The 27,834-nt window shown below is 45.0% G+C and overlaps 2 protein-coding genes across 2 annotated transcripts in view; one reads left to right on the top strand and one right to left on the bottom strand.

Moving 5' to 3' along the window:
- The window catches only part of SLF1 (SMC5-SMC6 complex localization factor 1), a 382,477-nt gene extending 361,085 nt beyond the window's left edge, over positions 1-21,392 (bottom strand). Inside the window, exon 1 of the mRNA XM_063964017.1 lies at positions 21,322-21,392. The gene's annotated coding sequence lies outside the window, so the exon portion shown is untranslated. The remainder of the gene's footprint in view (positions 1-21,321) is intronic.
- The window catches only part of KIAA0825 (KIAA0825 ortholog), a 712,480-nt gene that overhangs the window by 46,564 nt on the left and 638,082 nt on the right, over positions 1-27,834 (top strand). The window contains exon 2 of the mRNA XM_063964012.1: positions 18,545-18,686. Coding sequence (XP_063820082.1) covers positions 18,556-18,686 — 131 coding nt within the window. The 5' untranslated portion in view covers positions 18,545-18,555. The remainder of the gene's footprint in view (positions 1-18,544; positions 18,687-27,834) is intronic.

Genomic DNA, 27,834 nt, shown 5'->3' with positions numbered 1-27,834 from the left:
TTGCAGATAAAATGTTAGCAGTATCTGCTTGAGTTTATGATTTATCACGTGGGACCAAGCATATGATCTGTTGTGTGGATTCCTTTGAGCCAGCTACATAGTCTAAAAGTAGCTTGTGTACCTGGTCCCATAAGGCATTCATTGGTCACAGATAGGTGATTTGTCATCATGTGATGCACATGCAGCATAACCCTTGAGCAGAATTCTGAAAACGCAGCTACTGCTATATGTTAAAAATAACATACTGTATCAGCAGGACTGGACAAATCCCAGGGGCCAGGTAGTCCGTGTGCCTAAGAGATTATTGCCAGTGCCTAGCTTTTGGTAGTCCTTCCTATGGATGTCAATTAATTTACATCTTCCTTTAAAGTCCTGCTGGTCCCTAGATCTTATTACTTGGTTCCTGAATTCAAAATGATTTTGTCCTAGACTACCGGGCAGTTTGGTGAGTTGGAGGACCAATTATAACATCTGAAACTAGCCGCTGCCTCTTCAGAATTCTAAACATAAGAGTTTATAGTAAAGTCGGAGCTACATTTTTTTTTTTTTTTTTCATTTTTTATATTAAATAATGGTCATTTTCAAATAAACAGTATATATTTTTTTACAAATTGCATTGATGTGGTCATTTTCCAGGTTACATTTTATGCAAGTGCATTATGCTGGTGGATTTTGCATTTTTTGGGCATCACAGATGACATAATGTTTAGCATTACAGCCTCAGAGCACTGAGATCGTGGTTAGATTCCCATTCATGGTGGTCATTCCGAGTTGTTCGCTCATTATTTTTTTTCCGCAATGGAGCGATTAGTCGCTAATGCGCATGCGCAATGTCCGCAGTGCGACTGCGCCAAGTAAATTTGCTATGCAGTTAGGAATTTTACTCACGGCATTACGAGGTTTTTTCATCGTTCTGGTGATCGGAGTGTGATTGACAGGAAGTGGGTGTTTCTGGGCGGAAACTGGCCGTTTTATGGGTGTGTGTGAAAAAACGCTGCCGTTTCTGGGAAAAACGCGGGAGTGTCTGAAGAAACGGGGGAGTGTCTGGGCGAACGCTGGGTGTGTTTGTGACGTCAAACCAGGAACGAAACTGACTGAACTGATCGCAGTTGCCGAGAAAGTGTGGAGCTTCTCAGAAACTGCTAAGAAGTGTCTATTCGCAATTCTGCTAATCTTTCGTTCGCAATTTTGATAAGCTAAGATTCACTCCCAGTAGGCGGCGGCTTAGCGTGTGCAAAGCTGCTAAAAGCAGCTTGCGAGCGAACAACTCGGAATGAGGGCCCATGTCCTACAGTATGTGGGTTTCCTCCGGGTGCTCTGGATTCCTCCCTCACTTCAAAAACATACTGGTGGAGTAATTGACTGCTGACAAAAGAATTACCCTAGTGTGTAAAGTGCAAACATGTGGTAGGGAATATAGATTGTAAGCTCCACTGAGGAACAGATTTATGTGAATGATTGAAATATTCACTTTAAAGCCCTACATAATATGGGTGTATTATATATGTAGATTAAACTGTTAAAAAATAAATAAAAATGCTCTATAGCCAAGCATATACATGTACAGGTGATTCACATGTGGTTCTTGAAGTATTTCAGGGGCCAAAAACTGTATTTGAGAAAGAACTTGCCATTAAGGGGTCTATTTACTAAGCCTTGGATGGAGAGAAAGTACCAACCAATCAGCTCCTAACTGTCATTTTTCAAACCCAGTCAGTGACATGGCAGCGAGACACTGATTGTCTGGTACTTTCTCTTTGTCCACTTTATCTCCATCCAGGGCTTAGTAAATAGATAACTAACTCTTTTAAGGTTCAGGCATCATCCCTAAGGGCCTAAATCAGCATGGGCTGTAGATGTGTGAAAAAAAGGACACCTATAATCCATTACACTGACGTGGGGGGACTCCCAGCACAGGGTAATTCCGTTCCGCATGCCCGGTCCTACACCACCCTCACACATGCGAGCGCATCACACGAAGGCGATGCTCTCGCATGTTTAGGGTTACCCTATGCAGACGGCAACCCGCCATCTTTTGGGTCGCAGCAGCTGAGTGTGATGTCACGCAGCCGCTGCGGCCTGCCCCGCAAACAGTCCAGACACGCCTGCATTGTCCAAACCATGCCCCCCCAATGCTGCAACACCGCCAATGAAAATTCCAAGATGACACCCCTCCCGCCCCATGAAAGTCTCTGCCTGTCAATCTCACAATCTCATTATCCATTGATGGCACTACTATCTCCTCTAGCCCCCAAGTACGCTGTCTTAGTGTAATCCTTGACTCCTCCTTCTCCTTCAAATCACGCAGTCAGCACCTCTCACAAACCTGTCATTTTCATCTCAAAAATATTTCAAAGATCAGACCCTTTTCTCACCCAGGATGCCACCAAGACCATTATTCACTCACTGATTATTTCCAGACAGGATTACTGTAATCTCCTCCTAAATTGCCTCCCTGACAATTACCTCTCTCCACTCCAATCTATCCTCAATGCAGCAGCCCGGCTCATCTTCCTCATCAAACGCACTACGTCCACCTCCTCTCTCCTACAAGCCCTTCACTGGCTTCCCTTCCCTTTCAGAATCCAATTCAAACTTCTCACACTCACTTACAAAGCCCTCACCCACTCCTCTCCCATCTACATCTCTGACCTTATCTCCCTTTACTCTCCCACCCATCCTCTTCGCTCTGCTAATGCATGCCGACTCTCCTGTGTTCTGATTACTTCCTCCCACTGCTCCCTTACTCTGGAATTCTCTACCTCTCCTCCTCAGGCTCTCCACCTCTCTACAGAGCTTCAAACTGGCTCTTAAGACCCACTTCTTTACCAAACCCAGCCAACTCTCATCCTAACCCTCTGTCCTATGCTCAGTCTAACCCATATGTGTCACCCCGTCTGTCTGCCCACCCCTCCCCTTTATAATGTAAACTCTCATGAGTAAGGCTCTCTTCCCTCATGTGCTACTACTACTGTACATTTTGTACACTATGGTGCCAACAGCCTTAAATGTAAAATTTTCATTTTGTCTAAAGCTATTTAAAATTTTTATGTCGCCCACATATCAGTCACTTCTGACATACGGTTGAATTGTGGTCAGTGTGGCACTGGGGGTTTTGCACATTGAAGAAGCTTCCCGTGGGAGTTTAGACAGAGTTGCAGGCTATTCAGAGGTTGTGCATAAAGATATCCATCCTGTTTCAGTCAGATCTCCTGGACCAAGGATGGGGCTTTTCCATATGCTGATTATAGAGATGACAGCTACTCTCTCTAGCAAAGTACTGTGGGCAGGGGTTAAAGTGAGCCGGAACGGGGTGGAACTGCGTTCCGTCAGTTCCACTTGGAGACGGAACGCAGTTCCGCCTCCTCCGGCTCACCTAACCCGATGTGTGCCGGCACTGCAGAGAGATGCCGGGCGCCTGCTGAGATTGTGTTGTCAGCGGCGCCCGGCTCTCCCTGCACAGCCGGCGGCAGGAGCTCCGGCTCCCGGCTCTGTCAATGCGCGCTAAGAGAGAGACGTCATGACGTCTCTCTCATAGTGCTGGAGAGCGGAGTGAAGTGGACGCCAGGAGGATCACAGCGGAAGTGGGGATTGGTAAGCATGGTGGGGTTTTTGTTAAACGTGTGACTACTACGGGGGGCATTACTACAGGGGGGCTAAACCACAGGGGCTAACTACAAGGGGGCAAGCTACTGGGAGCATTACTACTTGGGGCAAACTACTGGGGGCAAACCTACAGGGGCGCATTACTACTGAGGGCATAACTACAGGAGCACATTACTAGTGGGGGCATAACTACAGGGGCGCATTACTACTGGGGGTATAACTACTGGGTACATAACTACAGGGGCTAAACTACTGGGGGCATTACTACTTGGGGCAAACTACTGGGGGCGTTACTACTGGCGGCAAACTACATGGGGCAAACCTACAGGGGCACATTACTACTGGGGGCTAAACTACAGGGACCCATTACTACTGGGGGAATAAGTACAGGGGCGCATTACTACTGGGGCATTACTAAGGAAAACTACTGGGGGCAAACTACATGGTGCTAAACTACAGGGGCGCATTACTACTGGGGCTTTACTACTTGGGGCTAAACTACATGGGCTAAACGACTGGGGTATTACTACAGGCAACATTACTACTGGGGGCAATACTACACGGGCATTACCATTAAGGTCACTACTAATGAGGGCATTGTAAAGGGGGCACTTCATAAGGGGCATCACTACTGGGGGCATTGCATAAGGGGCACCACTACTATGGGCTCTATATAAGGAGCACTACCACTGTGGGCACTACCAGTACAGTGGACATTGCATAAGGAGCACTACTACTGTGGGCATTGTAAAAAGGGCGCTACTGCTGTGGGCATTGTATATTACGGGGTGCTACTACTGTCGGCATTGTGTGTATTGGGGGTGCTACTACTGTGGGCATTATTACTATTGTGTCACCACGCCCCTTTCTTTTTAGACCACACCCCTTTTGGTGGCCTTTATTGCATGGGCGCCGGGGGGGAAGGGGGGGGGGCGGTTTCTACCACCTCTCTAGGACCACTTTAAGCACTGACTGTTGGTGATGCGATCCCATAGATTAATAAGACTCAGAATACAGGCAGATGTTCACATGGATTTCAGATCACTGGGAGTGGATAGAATTGTCTTTCATATTTACAAATGTTCACAAATTCTACTAAGCTGAGTCCTGTGCTGAATTTCAACTGGACTAGACTGCAGGCGTTCCTTTCACAGTAGATGCCACTCCTAGGGGTTCATTTACTAAAGTTGTCAGGACATAGGATGACACTCTCATTCTGTGTTTTCAGCACATGCAGAACAGCAGATGTGCCCCAGTGTTTTCCATACAACATACTAAATTTCCAATACTTATATCACATTATGGGCCTGATTCTGAATTGGATGCTGTAGCGTCCTTGTGTGCATATTTTGCTGGTATTGCTTCTGTGACTTCATACAATACTACTACTACAAACCCTTCCCTGGTATACAGCCGTGCATTCACAAGGACTGAGAAGCCCACTCTGAGCATCTCCAGTTGCTTCAATACCGCTTGCACCTGCCCTATTGGAGGCGCAGATTCTCCGCCTGAACGTGGCCCCCTATATGAACATAATTACACCCACATTGCATAGTACTAAGGGGCTGATTCAGAGGTAGACGTTGTTTCGATGTTTGTGCTAAGTATCAATGTTATCAGATATGCTCAGAATCCACAATGCGCATGTGCAGATCTGGGGATGTGATGTCGCTCACAAAGCCACAATGTTCAGACGCAGCATCGGATCACAGAAGCCGGTAGTGGGCATCTATTTACACAAGACACCGGCTTAGTCTTTTGCGCACCGCTGCGGCGTATGCAGACGGAGCAGCAGTGCTATAGCATCCACCTCTGAATCAGCCCTTAAATTTGGATATTTGCCTGTAAGCTGTATGATTGGTTTTCTTAAGTCATCATTATTAATGAGCATTTGCATCAACCCTACCCCTGGTGCAAAAAGTCTGTCCGAAAACAGGCGTAATTCCACATAGCCTTCAGTTCCATCCCCTTCTGTCACAACCGTAGATGTGACTGAGGGCCTTACTCAGAGATGAATGCTATTAAGTCAGCCGCTGCGTCTTTTTCGCTGTGCCAAACTGTGCTAATTCCGCAGGAAGCTTCATAAGAAAAAACACAACCTCTTGTGACTTCTCTGATCTGTTGCTGCATCCAGAGATGCTGCATTTGATGCAAATGGATACTTATATAAAGGTGTGTTTTACTTTCACATGTATCAAATATGACACTCAATATAATGAAACAGTGCAGATAATATTGTGGAACATGAAAAAGGTGGTAATCACAATGTGTGCTCCACGGGGAGCACCTGTTTAACTCAGTCCTTTAATCACTCAAATTGGTGATTAAATCCTTTAGGTTCTTGGCGTGTGTGTTCTGACACAAAGGCCAATGGGCTGGAAAAAATATATATATGTAATGATTAAATCTGGCTGTGTTGCTTTAAAAGTCAAATATAGATTTTCCAGTGGAAATGTCTCTAGTCCTAACCGGACTGTGTGGGCTTTAAAAATCTGTCTTTAGTAATTAGATTCATATAGTTGCAGAGGACGGCGTCCTGTACCTCTGCGTGTGGAAGTCAGGTATTCGTGCACTATCGTTGCGGCCGTACTTGTAAGATGTACAGGTGCGGGGGGCAGCGGGAACCTCCTGGCGGCTCCGGACAGACTCGTCCCTCAGCTCGCGCACCCGCTCTCCGGTTCGTCCTGTTAGGGATCTCCCCGTGTGCCTGCGCCGCTCGCTGGGTTGGTCGTGTTCGCGTGGGGGGGAGCTCAGCCGCAGGATCTAAACAGAGCCTGTGGCAGTGTTGCACCTCCCCACAACGGAGTACTCACCTGTGTGGTCCTCCTGCTGCCCGTCCGTCTGTACTGCTTACCGATGTCTGCGCCGTAGGTCCGAGGGTCTCACAGCACTCTCCTGTCCTCCAATGGTTTGATGTCTCTTAGTCGTCTCCTCCAACGCGTTTCAACCGGATCGGTCTTCCTCTGGGAGTCTTTGCAGTGTTCTGATAGTGGTGGGTGTTATATTGGCTTGCGGGCGGGACCAGCATCAGTTCCTCCTTTGTTTCACTGATTTGATTGGTGGTTGAGGTTGTCAGTATTGCAGGGGAAGTATGAAAACATGGCAATGCAAATGAAATTCCTTTTTTTTTTTTTTTTTAAAGGTCCATAGTGGTGTTTCTTAATTATTTTTAGTTAAGCATTTGTATTCTCAGACAAATAATACGATTCTGGTTGTGTGTCTGGGTTTCTGAATTTCAGTCATCGGTACCAAGGTGCATTCACCAATGAACATAATATACTTTGGTCATGTAAAATTAAATGAGAATTGCGGTTATTGTATACCAATGATGGTGTGAATATTATTGTTAGAGCAAATGGTATAGGGCCTGTTGGTAAGCTTACTGTTGTGGAAGATGTTACGTTACGTCGGGATATTTCTTATGTGTTTTACCTCAACCACCAATCAAATCAGTGGAACAAAGGAGGAACTGATGCTGGTCCCGCCCGCAAGCCAATTTAACACCCAATACTGACAACCTCAACCACCAATCAAATCAGTGGAACAAAGGAGGAACTGATGCTGGTCCCGCCCGCAAGCCAATATAACACCCACCACTATCAGAACACTGCAAAGACTCCCAGAGGAAGACCGATCCGGTTGAAACGCGTTGGAGGAGACGACTAAGAGACATCAAACCATTGGAGGACAGGAGAGTGCTGTGAGACCCTCGGACCCTATGGCGCAGACATCGGTAAGCAGTACAGACGGACGGGCAGCAGGAGGACCACACAGGTGAGTACTCCGTTGTGGGGAGGTGCAATACTGCCACAGGCTCTGTTTAGATCCTGCGGCTGAGCTCCCCCCCACGCGAACACGACCAACCCAGCGAGCGGCGCAGGCACACGGGGAGATCCCTAACAGGACGAACCGGAGAGCGGGTGCGCGAGCTGAGGGACGAGTCTGTCCGGAGCCGCCAGGAGGTTCCCGCTGCCCCCCGCACCTGTACATCTTACAAGTACGGCCGCAACGATAGTGCACGAATACCTCACTTCCACACGCAGAGGTACGGGACGCCGTCCTCTGCAACTATATGAATCTAATTACTAAAGACAGATTTTTAAAGCCCACACAGTCCGGTCAGGACTAGAGACATTTCCACTGGAAAATCTATATTTGACTTTTAAAGCAACACAGCCAGATTTAATCATTACATATATATATTTTTTCCAGCCCATTGGCCTTTGTGTCAGAACACACACGCCAAGAACCTAAAGGATTTAATCACCAATTTGAGTGATTAAAGGACTGAGTTAAACAGGTGCTCCCCGTGGAGCACACATTGTGATTACCACCTTTTTCATGTTCCACAATATTATCTGCACTGTTTCATTATATTGAGTGTCATATTTGATACATGTGAAAGTAAAACACACCTTTATATAAGTATCCATTTGCATCATTTCACGAGTACTCAAACTGTAGGGGATGAGCGCAGTCAGGTGAAAACCAGATATCCATATTGAACCAAAGGGCAAGGACACCCTTTTGACTAGCAGCACATCCCATACAGTAAAACCACCCCAGTGCGCAGATTACCTCCCTTTTTGTTAAATTATGCTGCATTTGATCACCATCGCCAAACTCCACTGCCAAGGCCGATAAATCTACATTCGAAAACGTGAACATGGGCCTAAGCATGGGCAAAAAATTAGGTAGACACACCTCTGTTTTCTGAAATGAACACCCTTCCCTCTCCCAAATGGCTGGAGCCTGTCAATCAGGCTGTGGCTTCCCAGACACTGCAACCAGAGCCACAGCTGCATTCACATCATATGTAAAATCCATCCCATGTGCAGCATTGAACAACTGTGGGTATAATCAGAACTGTGGGCCTAATTCAGACCTGATCGCAGCAGCAAACTTTTTCTCTAATGGGCAAAACCATGGGGGTAATTCCAAGTTGATCGCAGCAGGAATTTTGTTAGCAGTTGGGCAAAACCATGTGCACTGCAGGGGAGGCAGATATAACGTGCAGAAAGAGTTAGATTTGGGTGGATTATTTTATTTCTGTGCAGGGAAAATACTGGCTGCTTTATTTTTACACTGCAAATTAGATTGCAGATTGAACACACCCCACCCAAATCTAACACTCTCTGTACATGTTATATCTGCCTCCCCTGCAGTGCACATGGGTTTTACCCAACTGCTAACAAAATTCCTGCTGCGATCAACTTGGAATTACCCCCCATGTGCAGTGCAGGTGGGGCAGATATAACATGTGCAGAGAGAGTGATGGGGCCCACATGGTGCTATTTGTGCTAGGTGCGATTTAAGCCTATACAATGTGTGCTATGCGATTTGGAGTGTACACACGGTGCCAGAGGCATAGCCAGAACTTTGTAGCCCCCATAGCAACATTTTGAAGGGGTCCCCGTCCCAGTGCTTTTAGAGAGACTCTTCTCTGCAGCAGTTGTTCATTTTATGCCCTATAATAGTGCCCTAGTTCATTTTCTGAACCATAGTAGAGCCTTATTTAATGTTATGCCCCATAGTAGTGCCCTAGTTTCTTTTATGAATCGCAGTAGTACTTAAGTTTACCCTATGTCACATTGAAGAGCTGCCAGTACACATTATGCCGCACAGTACCCCCAATTCACATTATGATATATAGTGCTCCCCGTTCATATTGTGCCTCATTACAGTGCCCCAGTTCATATTATATAACATTTAAATGCCTTCCAGTACATTTTATAACACACTATAATGAGCAGGACCAGGGGCATACGTAGATATATTGCAGGTCCCAAGAAAAAAGTTAGGACCCCTATGTACCACCCAATGGCGAAAAATGTATACAGGTTGAGTATCCCTTATCCAAAATGCTTGGGACCAGAGGTATTTTGGATATGGGATTTTTCCGTATTTTGGAATAATTGCATACCATAATGAGATATCATGGTAATGGGACCTAAATCTAAGCGCAGAATGCATTTATGTTACATATACACCTTATACACACAGCCAGAAGGTCATTTTAGCCAATATTTTTTATAACTTTGTGCATTAAACAAAGTGTGTCTATATTCACACAATTCATTTATGTTTCATATACACCTTATACACACAGCCTGAAGGTCATTTAATAGAATATTTTTAATAACTCTGTGTATTAAACAAAGTTTGTGTACATTCAGCCATCAAAAAACAAAGGTTTCACTCTCTCACTCTCACTCAAAAAAGTCCTTATTTCGGAATATTTGGATATGGGATACTCAACCTGTATAACACATGTAACTTTGACAGGGAAGGTGGCCCCTCTCAGCTCTGGGCCCCATTGCGGCGGCACTGCCTGCACCTATGGTAGCTACGCCCTTGCACGGTGCTATTTATTATTATTATTATTACATTTTATTTATAAGGCGCCACATGTGTTTCGCAGCGCCGTACAAAGGACAGTACAGGGAGACAAAACATAGCATTACAGTAAATAAATAACAGAAAGAGTACAGGTAACAGAGCACCACATGTTCTCAAGACATAATGCAGCTAAGATGTAAGTATTGATGGAGTGATCATCGTACTACTAGAGGCTGGTGGCAATAGATGGAGATGAGCCTTGACTAGCAGGGTAAAGATGGTCGTTGAGTAGGGGAGAGCTGCGAGTGAAATGTGTCGAGACAAGGGCTTAGATAACAAGAGGAAAGAGGGCCCTGCTCTGAAGAGCTAACAATCTAGTGGGGAGGGGCGACAGACAGATGACAAGAGGTGCAGGCAAGTGGGAGGTAGCCTGATGGCAGTATTCAAGCAAAGCTGAGATGTTCACGGCATGAGGCAGGGGGGTGGAGGCAGGGGGGTGGAGGAACTACATACAATTTTGAATATACTACAATGTACTATAGGGGTCATTCCGAGTTGATCGCACGTAGCAACTTTTTGCTGCTCGTGCGATCAACTAGACGCCGCCTATGGGGGAGTGTATTTTCGCATAGCAGGGCTACGATCGCTTGTGCAGCCCTGCTATACCCAAACAGTTTTGTGCAGAACAAGACCAGCCCTGCAGTTATTTACCCTGTGCGATGGATCCAGGGATGAAGGTCCCGGAATTGACGTCCGACATCCGCCCTCCAAACGCCTGGACACACCTGCGTTCGGATCTCCATGGCCAAAAAACGGTGAGTATTCTCCCCGGAACACCTCCCCGCTATCTTTCTTCTGGTTGTTGCCCGGTGGCGGCTGTCGCTGGGCAACGACACGCGTGTGCATTGCGGGCGCCGCGCATGCGCATTTCTGACCCGTTTACACTGCAGCGATGAACCGCAGCGTGCGAACGGGTCGGAATGACCCCCCATATGCGTTGTAGTACGAAAATACCTGCCTGAACATACTATTTTGCCTTGAGATATGGTATAGACGGGAGCACGCATCGCAAGGGACAATACACATGGGTGGTCATTCCGAGTTGTTCGCTCGCTAGCAATTTTTAGCAGCCGTGCAAACGCTATGCCGCCTCCCACTGGGAGTGTATTTTAGCTTAGTAGAAGTGCGAACGAAAGGATCGCAGAGCGGCTACAAAGTTTTTTTGTGCAGTTTTAGAGTAGCTCAAAACCTACTCAGCGCTTGCGATCACTTAACTGTTCAGTTCCTGTTTTGACGTCACAAACACGCCCTGCGTTCGCCCAGCCACGCCTGCGTTTTTCCTGGCACGCCTGCGTTTTTCCTGGCACGCCTGCGTTTTTTCGAACACTCCCTGAAAATGGTCAGTTGACACCCAGAAACACCCACTTCATGTCAATCACTCTGCGGCCAGCAGTGCGACTGAAAAGCTTCGCTAGACCCTGTGTGAAACTACATCGTTCATTATTATTATTATCCTTTATTTATATGGCGCCACAAGGGTTCCGCAGCGCCCAATTACAGAGTACATAAACAAATAATCAAACAGGAAAACAGCAACTTACAGTTGACGACAATATAGGACAAGTACAGGGTAAATAAACATAGCTATATCAGCAGATGACACTGGAATACGTATCAGGTGGCAGAAGACTGCTGAATTTGGTGCAGCTGAAGATTATTAAAGTAAGAAAAGGGTAAGCACATGAGGGAAGAGGGCCCTGCTCGTGAGAGCTTACATTCTAAAGGGGAGGGGTAGACAGACAGGGGTGAGACAGATGGGGTACATAGAGAGCGTGGAACAGAGGTTTAGGATGAGATTTGGCTGGGTTTGGTGAAGAAGTGGGTCTTGAGAGCCCATTTGAAGTTTTGTAGAGAGGTGGAGAGTCTGAGGGGGAGAGGTAGGGAATTCCAGAGAAGTGGTGCAGCACGTGAAAAATCTTGGAGGTAGGAGTGGGAGGAAGTAATCCGTAGGCAGGAGAGTCGGCGAGCATTAGCAGAGCGAAGAGGACGGGTGGGAGTGTAAAGCGAGATAATATCAGAGATGTAGATGGAAGAGGAGTGGGTGAGGGCTTTGTAAGCAAGTGTGAGAAGCTTGAAATGGATTCTGAAAGGGAAGGGGAGCGAGTGAAGGTCTAGTAAGAGAGGAGAGGTGGACGTAGTGCGTTTGGTGAGGAAAATGAGCCGGGCAGCAGCATTGAGGATAGATTGGAGTGGAGAGAGGTATTTGTCAGGAATGCCAGTCAGGAGGAGATTACAGAAGTCCAGTCTGGAGATGACCAGTGAGTGGATAAGAGTCTTAGTAGCATCCTGGGTCAGAAAGGGTCTGATCCTGGAAATATTTTTTAGATGAAAACGGCAGGTTTGTGAGAGGTGCTGAATGTGTGGTTTGAAGGAGAGGGAGAAGTCAAGGATTACTCCAAGACAGCGCACTTGGGGGGTAGAGGAGATAGTAGTGCCATCAATAGATAATGAGATTGTAGGAGGTGAGGTTATGCGGGAGGGAGAGAAGATGATCAGCTCGGTCTTAGACATGTTAAGTTTAAGAAAGCGCTGGGACATCCAGGAAGAGATAGCAGAGAGACAGTTGGAGATACGAGTGAGGAGAGTAGGGGAGAGGTCTGGAGAGGAAAGATAGATTTGAGTGTCATCAGCATAGAGATGATATTGGAAACCAAAAGAACTAATGAGCTTACCTAGTGAGGACGTATAGAGAGAGAAGAGAAGAGGACCAAGGACAGAACCTTGGGGTACCCCTACAGTTAGTGGAAGTGAGGGGGAGGTGGAGTCATGAGAGGAGACAGAGAATGAACGGTCAGAAAGGTAGGACGACAACCAAGAGAGGGCAGTGTCACGCAGACCAATGGAGTGAAGGATTTGCAGTAGGAGAGGATGGTCCACAGTGTCAAAAGCAGCAGAGAGATCAAGTAGAATAAGTAGAGAGTAGTGTCCCTTAGATTTAGCAGCATGGAGGTCATTGCATACTTTTGTAAGGGCAGTTTCAGTGGAGTGTAGAGAACGGAAGCCAGACTGGAATGGGTCAAGCAGTGAGTGTGAGGAAAGAAAGGAAGTAACATTGTAACAGTACGTCGCGCATGCGCATTGCGCCACATACGCATGCGCAGAAGTGGCGTTTTTATTGCCTCATTGCTGCACAGCGAACGAATGCAGCTAGCGAACAACTCGGAATGACCACCATGGTGCGATTTGAACTAGACGCGATATGAACTAAAAATATCAAATAGCATGCGAGAATCGCACTGTGTGTGAGCACCATTAGATTTGGGTGGGGTGTGTTCAAACTGAAATCTAAATTGCAGTGTAAAAATAAAGCAGCCAGTATTTACCCTGCACAGAAACAATATAACCCACCCAAATCTAACTCTCTATGCACATGTTATATCTGCCCCACCTGCAGTGCACATGGTTTTGCCCATTAGAGAAAGATTTTGCTGCTGCGATCAGGTCTGAATTAGGCCCTGTGTTCATCCAATCAGGCCCTGAGTTGTGAACAGCTCTGCATCACATTTAGTTACCTGCCTTTTGGTCTGTGCAGTGCAATAAAACATGCAAGATACATTTGCAAAACTCACTTGCGTTCAACTCTGCATCCACCCTTAAATGTCCAGTAATTCATTAACTAATCCAGCATAAACAACTGGATAGAATCTTTTTAGTTTGAGTTTTTAATATCCCATGCCTGTATGCAATCCTTTTCTAACTGCTTTATATCCCAGTCACACAGAGAATCTAGTTGGGATGCAGCAAGTACGATTATTGGCTATTTGAAGTGATGATTTGCCAAACAGAATGAATACAGTTTGATTTTCATAGGCTAACTAGATCATGCAAATCTGAGGGAAGCAAATAAATTGTTTTGACAAGTTAACTGAAAAAATGACATAGATGTCTAAAAGGAATACATATATGCAAACTAAGCTGTCATGTTTACAAAATGTTTTTTCCCCTATGCTAGAGGAGAGTGCTAAGCAGAAAACACAGCCTGTATGATGTAATCGCAGTTCTAGGCTTAGAAGGAGTCGATTTGACACAGCAATGTGTAGCTGTGTGCTGGAAATGTTGCTATTTTTACATTTTGCCATCCACTTGAATATGAATGCAGGATAATTCCACAGGATGGAAGAGTTTTATATGTTAAAGCTACAGCGCCTCAGAATCTAGAATGCCTCCGTACTGTATATTAGGAAGAAATAGAATAATCAGTGTTTTAGTTTCAGAGGCAGACGCTCATACAAGACTGCGACTGCGCTTTTCATCATGGTTATTAAAGGACTTGTTATAAACATTATGGAGCAAGTGTAAAGAGCTGGAATAAATCCTCATTGTTATTTCTTTACTAGAGCACCTCATTATTGGAATATAAGAACGTAGTCTTTTGATTAATTCATACGTATCATAATATCATATGTATCCAGCAATATTTGTATAATATTTGCATAACATAAATACTGGTTATCATTCCTCCCTAAATGCTAGAGCTTTACATGAATATACATTAGGCCTGATTCTGAGTTGGTGGCAGTGAGGTTGTTTTTTAGCGGGCGCACAGAGATTGTCCGTATTATAGGCACGTTATGGGAGTGTCATGGGCGTGTTGTTGAAAGCGGTTTCATATAGAGACTCTCATCCGTTCACATGACAGGCCATACTTAGACAGAGAAGCTGCAACTGCCATAGGGCTGGTAGACTATTTGATGGTCCATCCGATGGTGCATCTAAGGACGCACCAATGTGTATTTCAGTGTCTGTGGAAGCTGACAGTGGGTGTCTCATGTCCTTACACATGCGGATGTACAGATGTACACCAGGGAGTGGCTTTGTAGCTGCATTTGCATAAAGTCACGGACCTGGCTGCATCCGAATAGCCCCAGCGGGTGTGTTGTTTGCTGCAGAATGATGGGTCAACATGACCTGTTTTAGTGCATAAAGTAAGATTTGCTAGAGTAGGGATCACACAAGCAAAATATAATTTTGCCTCTGGTTTGTGTCTTTTTGAATGTCTGATAACATCCTATCTGGCTTTTGCTCTGTGTAAGGATATATTATGTCTTATTGTATTGTAGAGCTTCATAAGTTGTTTTGCACTAAAGACACAGATTAAGGGGTATATTTACTAAGCTCACGATTTTGACCGAGATGCCGTTTTTTCTTCAAAGTGTCATGTCGGGAATTTACTAAGCAAAAATCTCGGCAGTGATGAGGGCATTCGTAATATTTTGGAAGTCCTAGGAAAAAATCACGAATCAATACACCATCGGTCAAATACGCCTGCAATTTGGTAGAAATCGGTAATTTACTAAAAAGTGCAAATCACAAACACTGCCGACAATAGCCAAACACTGCCGTGCTGAAATACAATTCGTGAAAAAGTGCTAAAAAAAAACAGACCTGCTTTTTTATCCCGTGTTTGGATAGGCATGCACGGATCCAGGAGATCCGTGCATGTTTATCAGTGGGAAGCGGTGAGGTTACTTTCGGTCACCCGCTGACCATAAAGTTCCCACCATTGGTTACAATGGAGCGCATAGGCGCTACATTGTAACACTGCCGTGTGCCGCCTGTCATACAGTACAGGAGCACACAGCCGATCAGGAGGATGCCACAACGTGGCGTTCCCTGATTGGCTGATGGAACCCTCTTAGACATAAGTCAGAGGGGGTTTCTGGCATTCGGGGAAAGGGGTCCCATGTGAAAACATGGGGCCCCTTTCAGTGCGAGGTCGGGTGTCCGTTTTTTTATTTTGACAAGTACCTGGATTACAAATGGATTAAAAGAAGAAGAGTATTCCAACAAAAAACAAGAGTGGTAAGACTTGCGCCCTGTAGCTGCTTTGTACCACTTCCCTAGGATCACCACTCACTAATTTACATATAATACAAAAAATATGGAGTGGTCCACAAGCGCTACAATATATCAAGATTCCTCATGAATTTCTTTAAGATTCAGGTGAAGACTTCCAACAGGTTCGCACCTTTGGACTAACCTCCTCTTAAGGGGAACGTGCCTCAAAAGGTATCTTTTACGCCACCTCTGAATTCACATGGGATCACTCTCTCCCTACGTGTAGACGCTCACCTTAATAAAGAGCCCTATGTGTCTTGAAAGGTTTCTTTATTCTGATCTTCTCATAACGCTTTATATTCATACAGCAAAGGATTTATCCTCTCCCTTCAATATGACGCTCACCTTATAGTTGGGCCCTATGTTCATTGAAAGGTTTCTTTCCAACGTATCCTTCCTTGGACCCCTCTTAAGTACAGGTGCCGTCCTCCCTCAGAATCAAGGATCCTCAGATACTCATAAGGTGAGAGGTATAAAGTCCATCCAAAAAGTGGTATTATGTAAAAACAGATTTTTTATTTTACATTCAACTCCTTAACCATATGGTAACAAACAGCAAAAAATAAAACCCCACAGAAAAAGGCAGTCCTTAAGAGCAAGATAAAAGTTAGGTGTAGGGAAACCTTACCACCCAAAGTAAAGGCACCAGTTTTTTACTTTGGGTGGTAAGGTTTCCCTACACCTAACTTTTATCTTGCTCTTAAGGAGTCTTTTTTTAGAGGGATTCTAAGGATTCCCCTGTTGTTTTTGTTTTTATACTATTGGGGAATATTTCCCAGAGCTGTTCCCTAGGGGAATATTGAAGGAAAAACCCAGACTGCCTTTTTCTGTGGGGCTCTTTATTAAGGTGAGCGTCTACACGTAGGGAGAGAGTGATCCCATGTGAATTCAGAGGTGGCGTAAAAGATACCTTTTGAGGCACGTTCCCCTTAAGAGGAGGTTAGTCCAAAGGTGCGAACCTGTTGGAAGAAGTCTTCACCTGAATCTTAAAGAAATTCATGAGGAATCTTGATATATTGTAGCGCTTGTGGACCACTCCATATTTTTTGTATTAAAAGAAGAAGAGGCTTCTACACTGGATTTTGTGAGTATAATTTTTTCCACAGGTACACCATGGATTCTACATGGAGAAGAGGACCGACCCTCGTGTGAACATAAGGTAAGTATGTGTATATGGAGGTGTGTATGTATGCATTAAAGTTATACTTTCAAGGTGTGTGTCTTATGTTTTTATTGGGGTATTTTTTTTAGTAGTAGTACTACAGGTACCAGCGGGCCCGGTTTTCCTCCGCATGCTGGTACTTGTGGTTCTCCAAGTACCAGCTTGCGGGGGAGGCTTGCTGGGACTTGTAGTACTGCTACTAAAAACAATATTCATTTTTTTTTCCAAACGGCTATCAGCCTCCCATCCGCAGCCCTTGGATGGGGGGAACAGCCTCGGGCTTCACCCCTGGCCCTTGGGTGGCTGGAGGGGGGGGACCCCTTGATTGAAGGGGTCCCCACTCCTCCAGGGTACCCCGGCCAGGGGTGACTAGTTGGTTATGTAATGCCAGGGCCGCCGGGACCTATATAAAAGTGTCCCCCGGCTGTGGCATTATGTATCTGGCTAGTGGAGCCCGGTGCTGGTTTCAGAAATACGGGGGACCCCTACGCTTTTTGTCCCCCGTATTTTTGGAACCAGGACCAGGCGCAGAGCCCGGTGCTGGTTGTTTAAATATGGGGGAACCTCTATCATTTTTCCACCCATATTTTTGCAACCAGGATCGGCTCAAAGAGCCCAAGGCTGGTTTGGCTTAGGAGGGGGGACCCCACGCAATTTTTTTTATTATTTTAACACTGTTTTTTTTTTTTTAACAAGGTGCACAATGAAGCCCAGCACGGATCTCTCAGATCCGGCCGAGATTCATTGTATTAAAGTCGGCAGTGTTTTACAAGTCACTCACGTAAAACACTGCCTAAAAAAACGAATGACATCGACATCGGTAAAACCGAAAATGCAGAATACGGCAGCTTAGTAAATTAGTCGTACTAAATTCAAAAAGTTGCATATTTACACTTTCGATGTCATTCGTGATTGAACTTTGACCTCAAACGGGAAAATACGATTTTTAGTAAATTTACCCCTAAGAGTGTTAAAACAAAGATTAGGGATACACACCTGAAAAGTGTCAGGCTTGATTACTTTCCCAGAACGTCTGTGAGACTCCACGAGTTTGGGAGTTCTCTCAAATGTCCAGGAGAGTAGACCAGTCTCCGTGATCCCCAATGAATTGGGCCACCCTGGCCCCGTCGTCTTCACCATGGCACAAATTATCGTGTGCTTTTTGGGGGATGGACCTGCGCCATAGCCCCCTGATGATACTACTTGGCCTTCCCCTACTTGGACACCCTCCAGGTGTGACAAGGGGTGAATTCATCCTCAGTTTAACAGCATTGTAAGGCCTAGTCAAATCAATACACTGGGGCCTCTTTACGGGTGTAGTAGGGTATGCCGGCGACCAGGCATACTGGCGCCGGAATCCCATACGCAGGCATACCGACAGCTAGGCGAACGCAAAGGGGTGGGTTGAAGGGGTTTTGCTTTTTTTGCTGTTTCCAATGAGCCCACGTAGCCAGCATTGAGCAAATTAAATGATTAGTAAAATGGTGATAATATTGGCTAATTTTACCTAATACTGATTTTTATTTTATTTTATTTTAGCAGAAGCCAAAATGGAGTGCGCAGGTGAAGACCTATCAAGTTTAGCCTTACTTGATAGTGTGTTGGAAATGTTTCCAGGACTTACAGAATGTCAACAGATCCTTAATGACATTGATGAGAGGCTAAAAGAAAATTCACTGTGGTAATGTAATGTTTACTTAATACTGCACTTGTGTTAACTAAAGCAGCTCATGTATATACTGCTAAGTGCTGCAGTTGTTTACCCCATAGGGCAAGTGGCAGCCTGGCAATCATATGCTGGTGCTATTTAGCATGGTTTCTGATATTAATGCCAGTACACTCAAATACATAGTGAATGCTGTCAGCTCAGTCACGCCATGCATCTCCCACCGTGTGCCATATTGAGGCAAGATGTATGAGGACACATCTGTCGCTGAGCATTCAGGCGATGTTTGACAAGAAACAGAGCACTGACCGTAATTCTGTATCAGTGCAGGAGTTAGGTGTACAGAAGCCAAATACCAACTGAAGTGTTTGAACAAGAACTACAAGAGATAACATGCCCTTGCGTTGAGGGAATCCGCTGGAACCTGCAGTGCTCCACTGCACAGTGCTGAAAGAAATAATAGTGCGAAAAAAATACATGTTTTATTTCTTTATTTCCTGTGGTGCGTGGTGGGGATGTCCATGGTGACCTCTTGTAAATGATCAGCAGATGGACATTCAGCATTATTTCTCTAGTGAGCCTTTCCCATGCTCTTAGGTTAGAATGTGGGAATTCCCCGCTGTTTAAATATTTCTACAAGGCCATCACTTGTTCATAAATAGACCTCTAAAGTTCTATAGTATGTACAGTACATTACTGAGTACATTATAGAAATGACATAATAATAAAATTAGTATTTTGCACTTTCACATCATAACTGCTGTCCCTCTTGTCTGACCTTAGGGTTTCTACAGTTCTTTACTGCCACATATAATATCCAGTTACAGTACCTCTCACAAATTACCAGGCAAGCATCCTGACTCAAGAAAGATCTCTATGAATAGGTGAAATAATGTACTAAATGAACAATGAGATAAAGAGCATTTCAGAATTCCACACTATTTATTTTAATGTTGAGACACATTACTAAAGTCGTTGTCCCTTGAAAACTTCATTGCTTGACATTTTTTGGGCAAGCAACCAGATTATTATTACCAAGATTAGTTTTAGAGAGTATTCCTGATTGAATGTGATTTATGTAGGCTGCAACCAGTAAGGCCTACACAATCCATTGCACTGTAATCTGTTAGGTTTTACTGAATGGGACACTTCATAATACCACAATAAAAGCTTTTTTTTATAGAGTCCCTAGAGCTAAGGTGTATGGAAGGAGCATCGCATTTCGCAGTCCCGAGAAGAGTTTACACAAGTTAAGAAGATACATGCCAATCTTTTGTCATACTTAGAACCAGTGATCACAATTGGGGTTGTCCCATCAGTGATTTGAATGGGCCACAGGCAGTGAGGTATTCTTTGTCATGAAAGTGCTCAGCATTCATGAAAAGACTGTTTGATAATGAGAAGATATTCGTTTCACTGCACTTCATTTTGAACTCACTCATGCTTGGAGTTTTCTTGAAAAGGTCTTTTCTTCACCTTTTTCTATAGTGTTTTCCAGCCCACCCACCCTTAATTCATTTTGAAGAGGCCCTCACTTCATGTTAAAATTGGTTATAGTCAATCAAATTTCAGGGATATATTTTTGTTTTTGTTTATTTTATTTTTTTGCTGTGTTAGATCCTCACTTTGTAGTTGGATGCCTTCTGTACTGTCCATCTGATTTATAGTTCTTTTTAGAAAATCAGTAATTGATAAGCAGGTATAGTATATGTAATGTAAGAGGTGTTCAGTTCTCCCTTTTCACAAATCTGTAGATACACATCCTTTTACCAGAGTAAAAATAGGTAATCCTCTTTCATTGTTTACTACTTACTGTCTTGCAGGGAATTTAGTAATACATTCTTACACTTGCCAGTATATTGGTTTATTAACTGTTAGCAAAAGAACCTGAAAACTCAGACTGCAGCTTGTCTCTCTGCATTGAGCGTTTACATCAACTCACAAGTCCATAAAATAGCCTGCTATGGCAAACAGAAAGGAACTATGGGCCTGATTCATATTTACTTGCAAACACTGGGTTTGTGTACATATACGATGTTTGGGGGTAGGCGCAATCGCAAAATCCGTTGTGCGCATGTACGGAATGGGTCTTTTGCCACAGCATGATTGACACACCATGACATGCTGTGGCTTTTGTTGCCCCTGCTTTGAAGGCGTGTGTATGTCATCGACGCAGCCTTCCTGAACCCGGGTGTCTGAATCCTAAAGCCAGCCTACGTAAGCTTCAGCTGGCCTGTAACCATCGTGAATTGCATTTTAATTACACAGAATTGCACAGACACCTCCTTGTGGCTGTGCAATTCCTTACTAATATGAATCAGGACCTATGTACCATATGTATAACTGTACACTAAACTAGGGATCTCTAGAGGCTGATATGTCAAACTATTGGCTGCAGTACCTAAGAAGGGACACTTGTAATTTCTCCTGCATTGCATGCATGGAACTAAATGTATATATATGCATTTAGAATGTTGTACGCATCTCTATGGCTGTTCTTAAGCTTGGTTTCATAGCTGCTACCATTATCAGGAAGCACTCGGTGCAATTAATTAAGCGTACTTACAACTTTGTTGAACTCGCAATTCCATCCCTCACATAGCCTACATGTGCCCACGGCCACTGAGAGGGGAGAACGGGTACTTTTTACCTGGGCAAGTAAGTTGGAGGGGTCCATCGAGGTCAGTTGCTCAGGGTCCATTGTCCCCCTTCTGCAGTGCTGTATGCTGAGCTCTGTTTGCTGAAGCAGGGAGGGATCCAGGGGAGGGGCGCCACCTGTCTGACTTCTAAGTGGCAGCTTCCTAGTGGACAGAGTGTGATTGTTGCGCTGCCCGGAGCAGTCTCGGGGGTGACTGGGATCAGGTGAGCCCAGGTGTAGTGACAGCTGCTGGCTATAGATGCAGTGCTCGGTTCCCGTGGCCAATGATGGGCAGCTAGGCTAGGAAAATGCAGCCCGTCAGTACCACATACTTCGTAATCAGCCAGTGCAACTTTCTGTGTTCAGTGTTTAGGAGGGATCCTGGCTCACCCCTCCTCTGGTCACCTTAGCACTTTATAATGCCAAATAGCACATATTTTTCTTTACTTTATTCTATGGAGGAGGCGCGGTCACACCAGCTGGATTTGGTCACACAGCCCAGTACCTGGGCCTGTCAGAGCTATCGATGGCCCTGTACGCTGCCACCCACTTATGTCCCTTCGGCCGCAGTAGGACGTTTGACCTAGGGGAATATTCATCAAAGCTTTCGGGGAGATAAAGTGGAGAGAGATAAAGGTCCTGATTCTGATTTGGAAGTAAAACAAAAAAGCAAGTAACTGTATCTGGAAGAAACAATGTTGCATAGCAAGGGCAGCAAATACGAGGGTGGTGAGACATCTCGCATGCGTAATATTTTCTATTTCATTCTAATTTCCTGCCAGGATAGAGCAGGTAGCCTACTGCTTCCCCTCATAGCCATTATACTGTGCCTCATATCAGTCATAGGGGTATATTCAATTCCTGTCGGAAAAACAGCAGTTTCCAACTGTTTCAGGTCGGAAGGGGTTCTATTCAATGCCTGCTCTTTTTTCTCCTGCAGGGTCTACAGGTTATCCACAGAATAACAGTGGGATATGAAGTAGCGACAGCGGATTGGCACCAAACGATCAAAGCTTTCTGTCTCCCAGAATGCAACGGGCCCGACCCTATATCCCCGCCTCCTGGTTCAGGCAAATCAGTTTTTGTTTGGTGTGGCAGGAGCCGGACCTTGGTCAATGGGCTGCTGCTTTTTTTAAAATTTTTATAGTCTTACTACTTTTCTTTGAGTGATCTTTCTAAAAAGCGCCTTATACGTACCTTAGAAAGAGTCGCTCCAACAACTCCCCGCCGGGTCGCAACATCTCTTACCCACGTGTTCAGTGCTGTTTCGGCGGACGTCTGTGTAGGATGTACTAACAAGTCCAGCAGACGTTACCAGGTTGAGGCCGGTGCACGGGGAGAAGGTAAGGCATCGGTTCTGCTTAGTAGGGGAAACGCAAGACAAAGCCGCACTGTTTCGGGATGGAGACTACTGAACACCATGGGTGCGCCAGCGCTAGGCCTCAGCGATCATAGGTTCTTGGGGTAGTATGAGGCCTTGATCCCTAGGGTTGATGACGCTCCCTTGGTCACCCCTCCCACCGGTTAATGACCAGTTTCCTCCGAGTTTCCCGCCATGAACCGAGTTCCCTCTTCCATCTGAGACGCTGTTTATCTAAAAGGACCCAGTCGCAGCATAGGCAGCTGTATGACTGGTGCGTCGGTGTTTACTTGGGCATCTATGTTCACAGTAGGTTTACGGGGCGGTTGTGTACACTAATAGCATCTGGATCCACTCAAAGTCCACTAACGTATTGATCGATCCTGGAAGCGGGGTGAAGTCTCCCTGTATCCCACTCTCCTGAACCAGATGATACAGCACTAAGTCTCCATCTACCTTTGAGTACGAATAGTTGGATAAGTGCCTGATGCATATGAGTCTGTAAACTATTGCTGCTGTTTCTTTCGCTGTGCAACTGAATACGGTTAAATTCCTATATAAGGTAATGCAGTAATATATTTCTCCTACATACTTGAAATGTATCTGTAGTTGATTATGTGCTCATGTTGCTTATTATATTAATGTATAACCTGTGACTGATTGCTAGTGTAATTGCTGCCTTTACTATAATTCTGTCAGTTTCTGTGTATTCTGACCCTCAATGCTGTTGCAAGGCAGGGAGGGATCGGATTGTATGTCACTAAAACAAATTTTAAAGTGATTGCAGTCACAAATTGTGTAAACACTGTACAGATGTGTGATTTATTTATCATGTCTAAGAGAGGCAAGGGTGAGGAGGATACACTCTCCACAGCAGCAGCTACACTCATTTCATGTTTGTCTTGCAAAATGGATTATGTGCAAATTGTTTTAGCTTTCACGAAAGCCTCTTGAATAATCCAAGGCAGGCAGAGGTTCAAGTTGAACCAACATGGTTACTTTTGCACAGACATTATCCAGTATAGGTGAGCGGATAGTGCCCGCTCCTATACCAGTAATAGGTTACCCTATTAACCCTTACATGCAACATTCCACCTGGGGTTTATCACATCCAGTACAGGAAATGGCAGCCTCTCAACAAAAACAGGCTGAAAGGCCTATGGTAAGTAAATCACATAGACATGAAACATCATCTTCACAGTCTACACATGTTTCAGATTAGGACTCGTCAGAGGATGAGGACTCATCGCACTCCGGGTCTGCATACAGAGACAAGGATGAAGGCCTCAGCTCAGTAGACATAGCTGAGCTAATTAATGCTATGAAAGCCATTCTGTCCTTATAGGAGGCAGCAGAACCTTTGGTAAAATCCTAAGGCACCCGTGTTTAAACGTCCCAAAACAGTTAGGACTGAGTTTCCTGGGTCAGATCAGCTGACGAAAATTATGCAAGAGGCTTGGGTTACACTCAGTAAGAAATTTAGAAAATGGAATTCCCTTTATCCTCTTCCGGCTGGGGACCGTTTAAAAAGGGAGATGGCTCCCAAAGTAGATACGCATGTAATTCGATTGGTGCGAAAATCTACATTTCCTCTGCCTTCAACATCATTAAATGATGTCACAGATAGGAAAATAGATGGTTTTCTAAAAACCATTTTGTCTTTGTCTGGGGCAATCATAAGACCAGCCCTGGCTTCAGCCTTGATGGCAAAAGCAGTGGCAGCCTGGGCTGATGCATTGGAGGATGATCTTTCAAGGGCATCTTGAAAGCAAAAATCCCATATTGCACATATCAAACAGGCTGCTATTTTTATGGAAGAAGCAGCCTTGGATATGGGTACAATTGCCTCTCAGGCATCAGCTTCAGCAGTAGCAGCTTGCAGAGCGGTTTGGCTACGTACATGGAAAGCTGACTCAGAATCCAAGAAGGTTCTGGCGTCTTTGCCTTTTACTGGAGATATTCTTTTTGGTAAAGAATTAAACAGTATTTTAGAGTTAGAAGCAGACTCCAAGAAAGTGAAGTTTCCTTCCACATACAAATCTAAACCTAGATTTCTGGCTTTTCTGCCCTTTCGGACTCAAGGAAAAGCAAAAGAAAAGGGTTATGGCAAACGGTCTCAATTTGACAAGTCTGGTAAGACTAAAAAGCATTGGGCTACCAGAGGGCTGGCTTCCAAATCAGAAGATAAGCCATCAGCCTGATGGTACGGCCTCCACCCTGTGGGACCACAGAGTGGGAGGCCGACTTCTTCATTTTTCACAGATCTGGCAGTAGTCCACCATAGATGCCTGGGTGCAAGAAGCAGTATCTCACTGTTATCCATTTGCTTTCAAGAAACACCCTACTCAAAGTTTTTTTTTTAACTAGCCCGTCTTCAGTGGAAACGTAGGCCAAGGCCTTGCAAGAGGCAGTTCAGAAGTTGCTTCAGTCAGGAGTGATCATTCCAGATCCTCCAGCACAATGAGGACAAGGTTTTTATTCCAACCTGTTTCCAGTCCAGAAGCCAAATGGGTCGTTCTGGCCCATACTCAATCTCAAAGTGCTGAACAAGTACATTTAGGTGCCTCAGTTTCATATGGAGGCTTTACGTTTCATTATTTTGGCCATGGAGCCGGAGGATTTTATGGTATCCCTGGACATCCAGGATGCTTACCTACATGTTCCTATAGCACTGTCCCATCAGCACTATCTCAGGTTTGCTATCCTCCAGCAACATTTTCAGTTTCATGCCCTACCATTTGGACTGGCCACAGCTCCCAGAGTATTCACCAAAATTATGGTGGTAATGGTATCTTATCTCGGTCAGCAGGGAAAAATAATTTTTCCATACCTCAACGACTTATGAATCCTGGCACAATCTCAGGAATTGCTTCAGTGTCATCTGCAACAGACAATAGCTTGTTTGCAGAGACACGGTTGGCTCATAAATTGGGCAAAGTCGTCCCTGGTTCCGTCACAACGGATGACTCACTTGGGGGATGTGTTGGATTCGGGTCTTCAGAGAGTAGTTTTACCTCTGAACAAAATATCCAAAATTCAGTCAAGGATTCAGGAGCTGCTACACAGTCAAAGGGTATCCATTCATGCAGCAATGCGTGTGATGGGGTTGATGGTGTGAACATTCGACATGGAGTATGCTCAGTTCCACTTGAGGCCTCTGCAACGTCTGATCCTTTCCAAATGGAATGGTTTTCATCAGACAATAAAAACGCAGACTATGGTCCTTGCTCTGGAAGTAAGGAGGTCATTAGCCTGGTGGCTACAGACATCCCATCTGGACAAAGGGAGACCCTTTTGGATATCAGATTGGGAAATTCTGACAAAGGATGCCAGCCTTCAGGGCTGGGGAGCAGTGTTAGGAAGGAGTTGCTTCCAGGGGCAGTGGACCAAGGAAGACAGTTGCCTGCCAATAAATATATTGGAACTTCGGGCCATATATATGGCACTTATTCAGGCAAAGGACATCTTTCAGGGGAAACCAGTCCAAATCCACTCGGAAAATGCAACGGCAGTAGCATACCTCAACCATCAAGGAGGAACTCGCAGTCAAAACGCAATGAAGGAGGTAAGTCGCACGTTAAAGTGGGCAGAACTTCATCATCCAGCCTTGTCCGCAGTGTTCATTCCGGGAGTCCTAAACTGGGAAGCAGATTTTCTCAGTCGACTTGCCATTCATGCAAATGAATGGGCTTTACACCCCGAGGTTTCCAAGTTCCGGTAGACAAGTTGGGGTTACCAGAGATAGATCTCATGGCGTTCCATCAGAACAACAAAGTTCCGCATACGGGTCAAGAACAAAGTATCCCAAAGCAATCTTTGTGGATGCCCTGTCAGTGAGATGGGACTTTCATCTGGCCTATGTGTTTCCACCAATTGCCCTGTTACCCAGGGTAATGCGAGAGGCAAAACAAGGAAGGGGCACCGTGATACTAATAGCTCCAGCTTGGCCCAGGAGACATTGGTACACAGATCTGCAGAGGCTGTCAATGGATGTTCCATTCCTGCTCCCTCAACATCCAGATCTACTGTCTCAGGGTCCTTGCAAGTACCTGGATTGACTGTCTTTGACGGTGGTGTGGCTCTTGAGACTTCCATCCTGAAAGCAAGAGGATTCTCACAAAAGGTAATTCAAACAGTGCTCAGAGCAAGGAAATCTTCCTCAGCTCGTATTAATCACCAAATATGGCAAGCCTATGACCGGAAATTGACCGGAAATTTGACCCTAGGTCTTTCAGAGTTTACAGAGTCCTAGCGTTCCAAAAGAAAATTGCTAACCTACAGGATGTGCGCACTTTTTTCCAGGGAATGCTGCACATTCAACCTCCTTTTGTTCCTCCTACAGTGCCTTTGGACTTAAGTTTAGTCCTAAAGGCCCTTCAAGTTGCCCCATTTGAACCACTAAAAAGAGTGGATCTTAAATGGTTGACACCTAAAGTTCTCTTTCTACTGGCTATTGCTTCAGCTAGAAGAGTTTCAGATTTAGGGGCATTGTTATGTCGCCCTCCTTTTCTGATTTTTTTATCCAAATAGAGTGGTTCTAGAACCAAATCTAGGTATCTTCCTAAGGTGGTGCCTAAATTCCACCTTAACGAATAAATTGTAGTCCCGGCCTTCCAAGGGCCGGACCTTTCTGCGGGAGATGTATCGTTGGACGTAGTCCGTGCTTTAAGGATCTACGTGGATCGTACCAGTACCATCAGAAAAACAGACACTCTCTTCATTCTCTGCGGATTTCACAAGAGAGGATGGCCTGCTGACAAGCAGACACTGGCGAGGTTGCTTCGAATGACTATTTCAGAAGCATATTCTCAAGCTGATGTCTCTGCTCACTCTACTCGTAAGGTAGGTCCGTCATGGGCAGCACAACGTGGTGCTTCAGCAGAATAGATATGTAAGGCAGCCACTTGGTCTTCCATTAACACATTCATTAGACATTATGCCTTTGATACCTTTGCTTCTCAAGACACTGAATTCAGGCGAAGGATTCTCCTGGCCAATGAGGAGCGTCCCCACCGCTAAATTGTTTTGGGAAATCCCAATATTATTCTTTGGATAACCTGTGGACCCTGCCTGAGAAATAATCGTTATGGTAGACTTACTATTTCTCCTAAGTCCACAAGATCCACAGGGATCCCACCCTGATGCACCTGTTTTGAGGATCCTTT

The sequence above is a fragment of the Pseudophryne corroboree genome, chromosome 1, assembly GCF_028390025.1.
Source record: "Pseudophryne corroboree isolate aPseCor3 chromosome 1, aPseCor3.hap2, whole genome shotgun sequence".
NCBI lineage: Eukaryota > Metazoa > Chordata > Amphibia > Anura > Myobatrachidae > Pseudophryne > Pseudophryne corroboree.
This window is presented reverse-complemented; position numbering and strand designations above follow the sequence as displayed.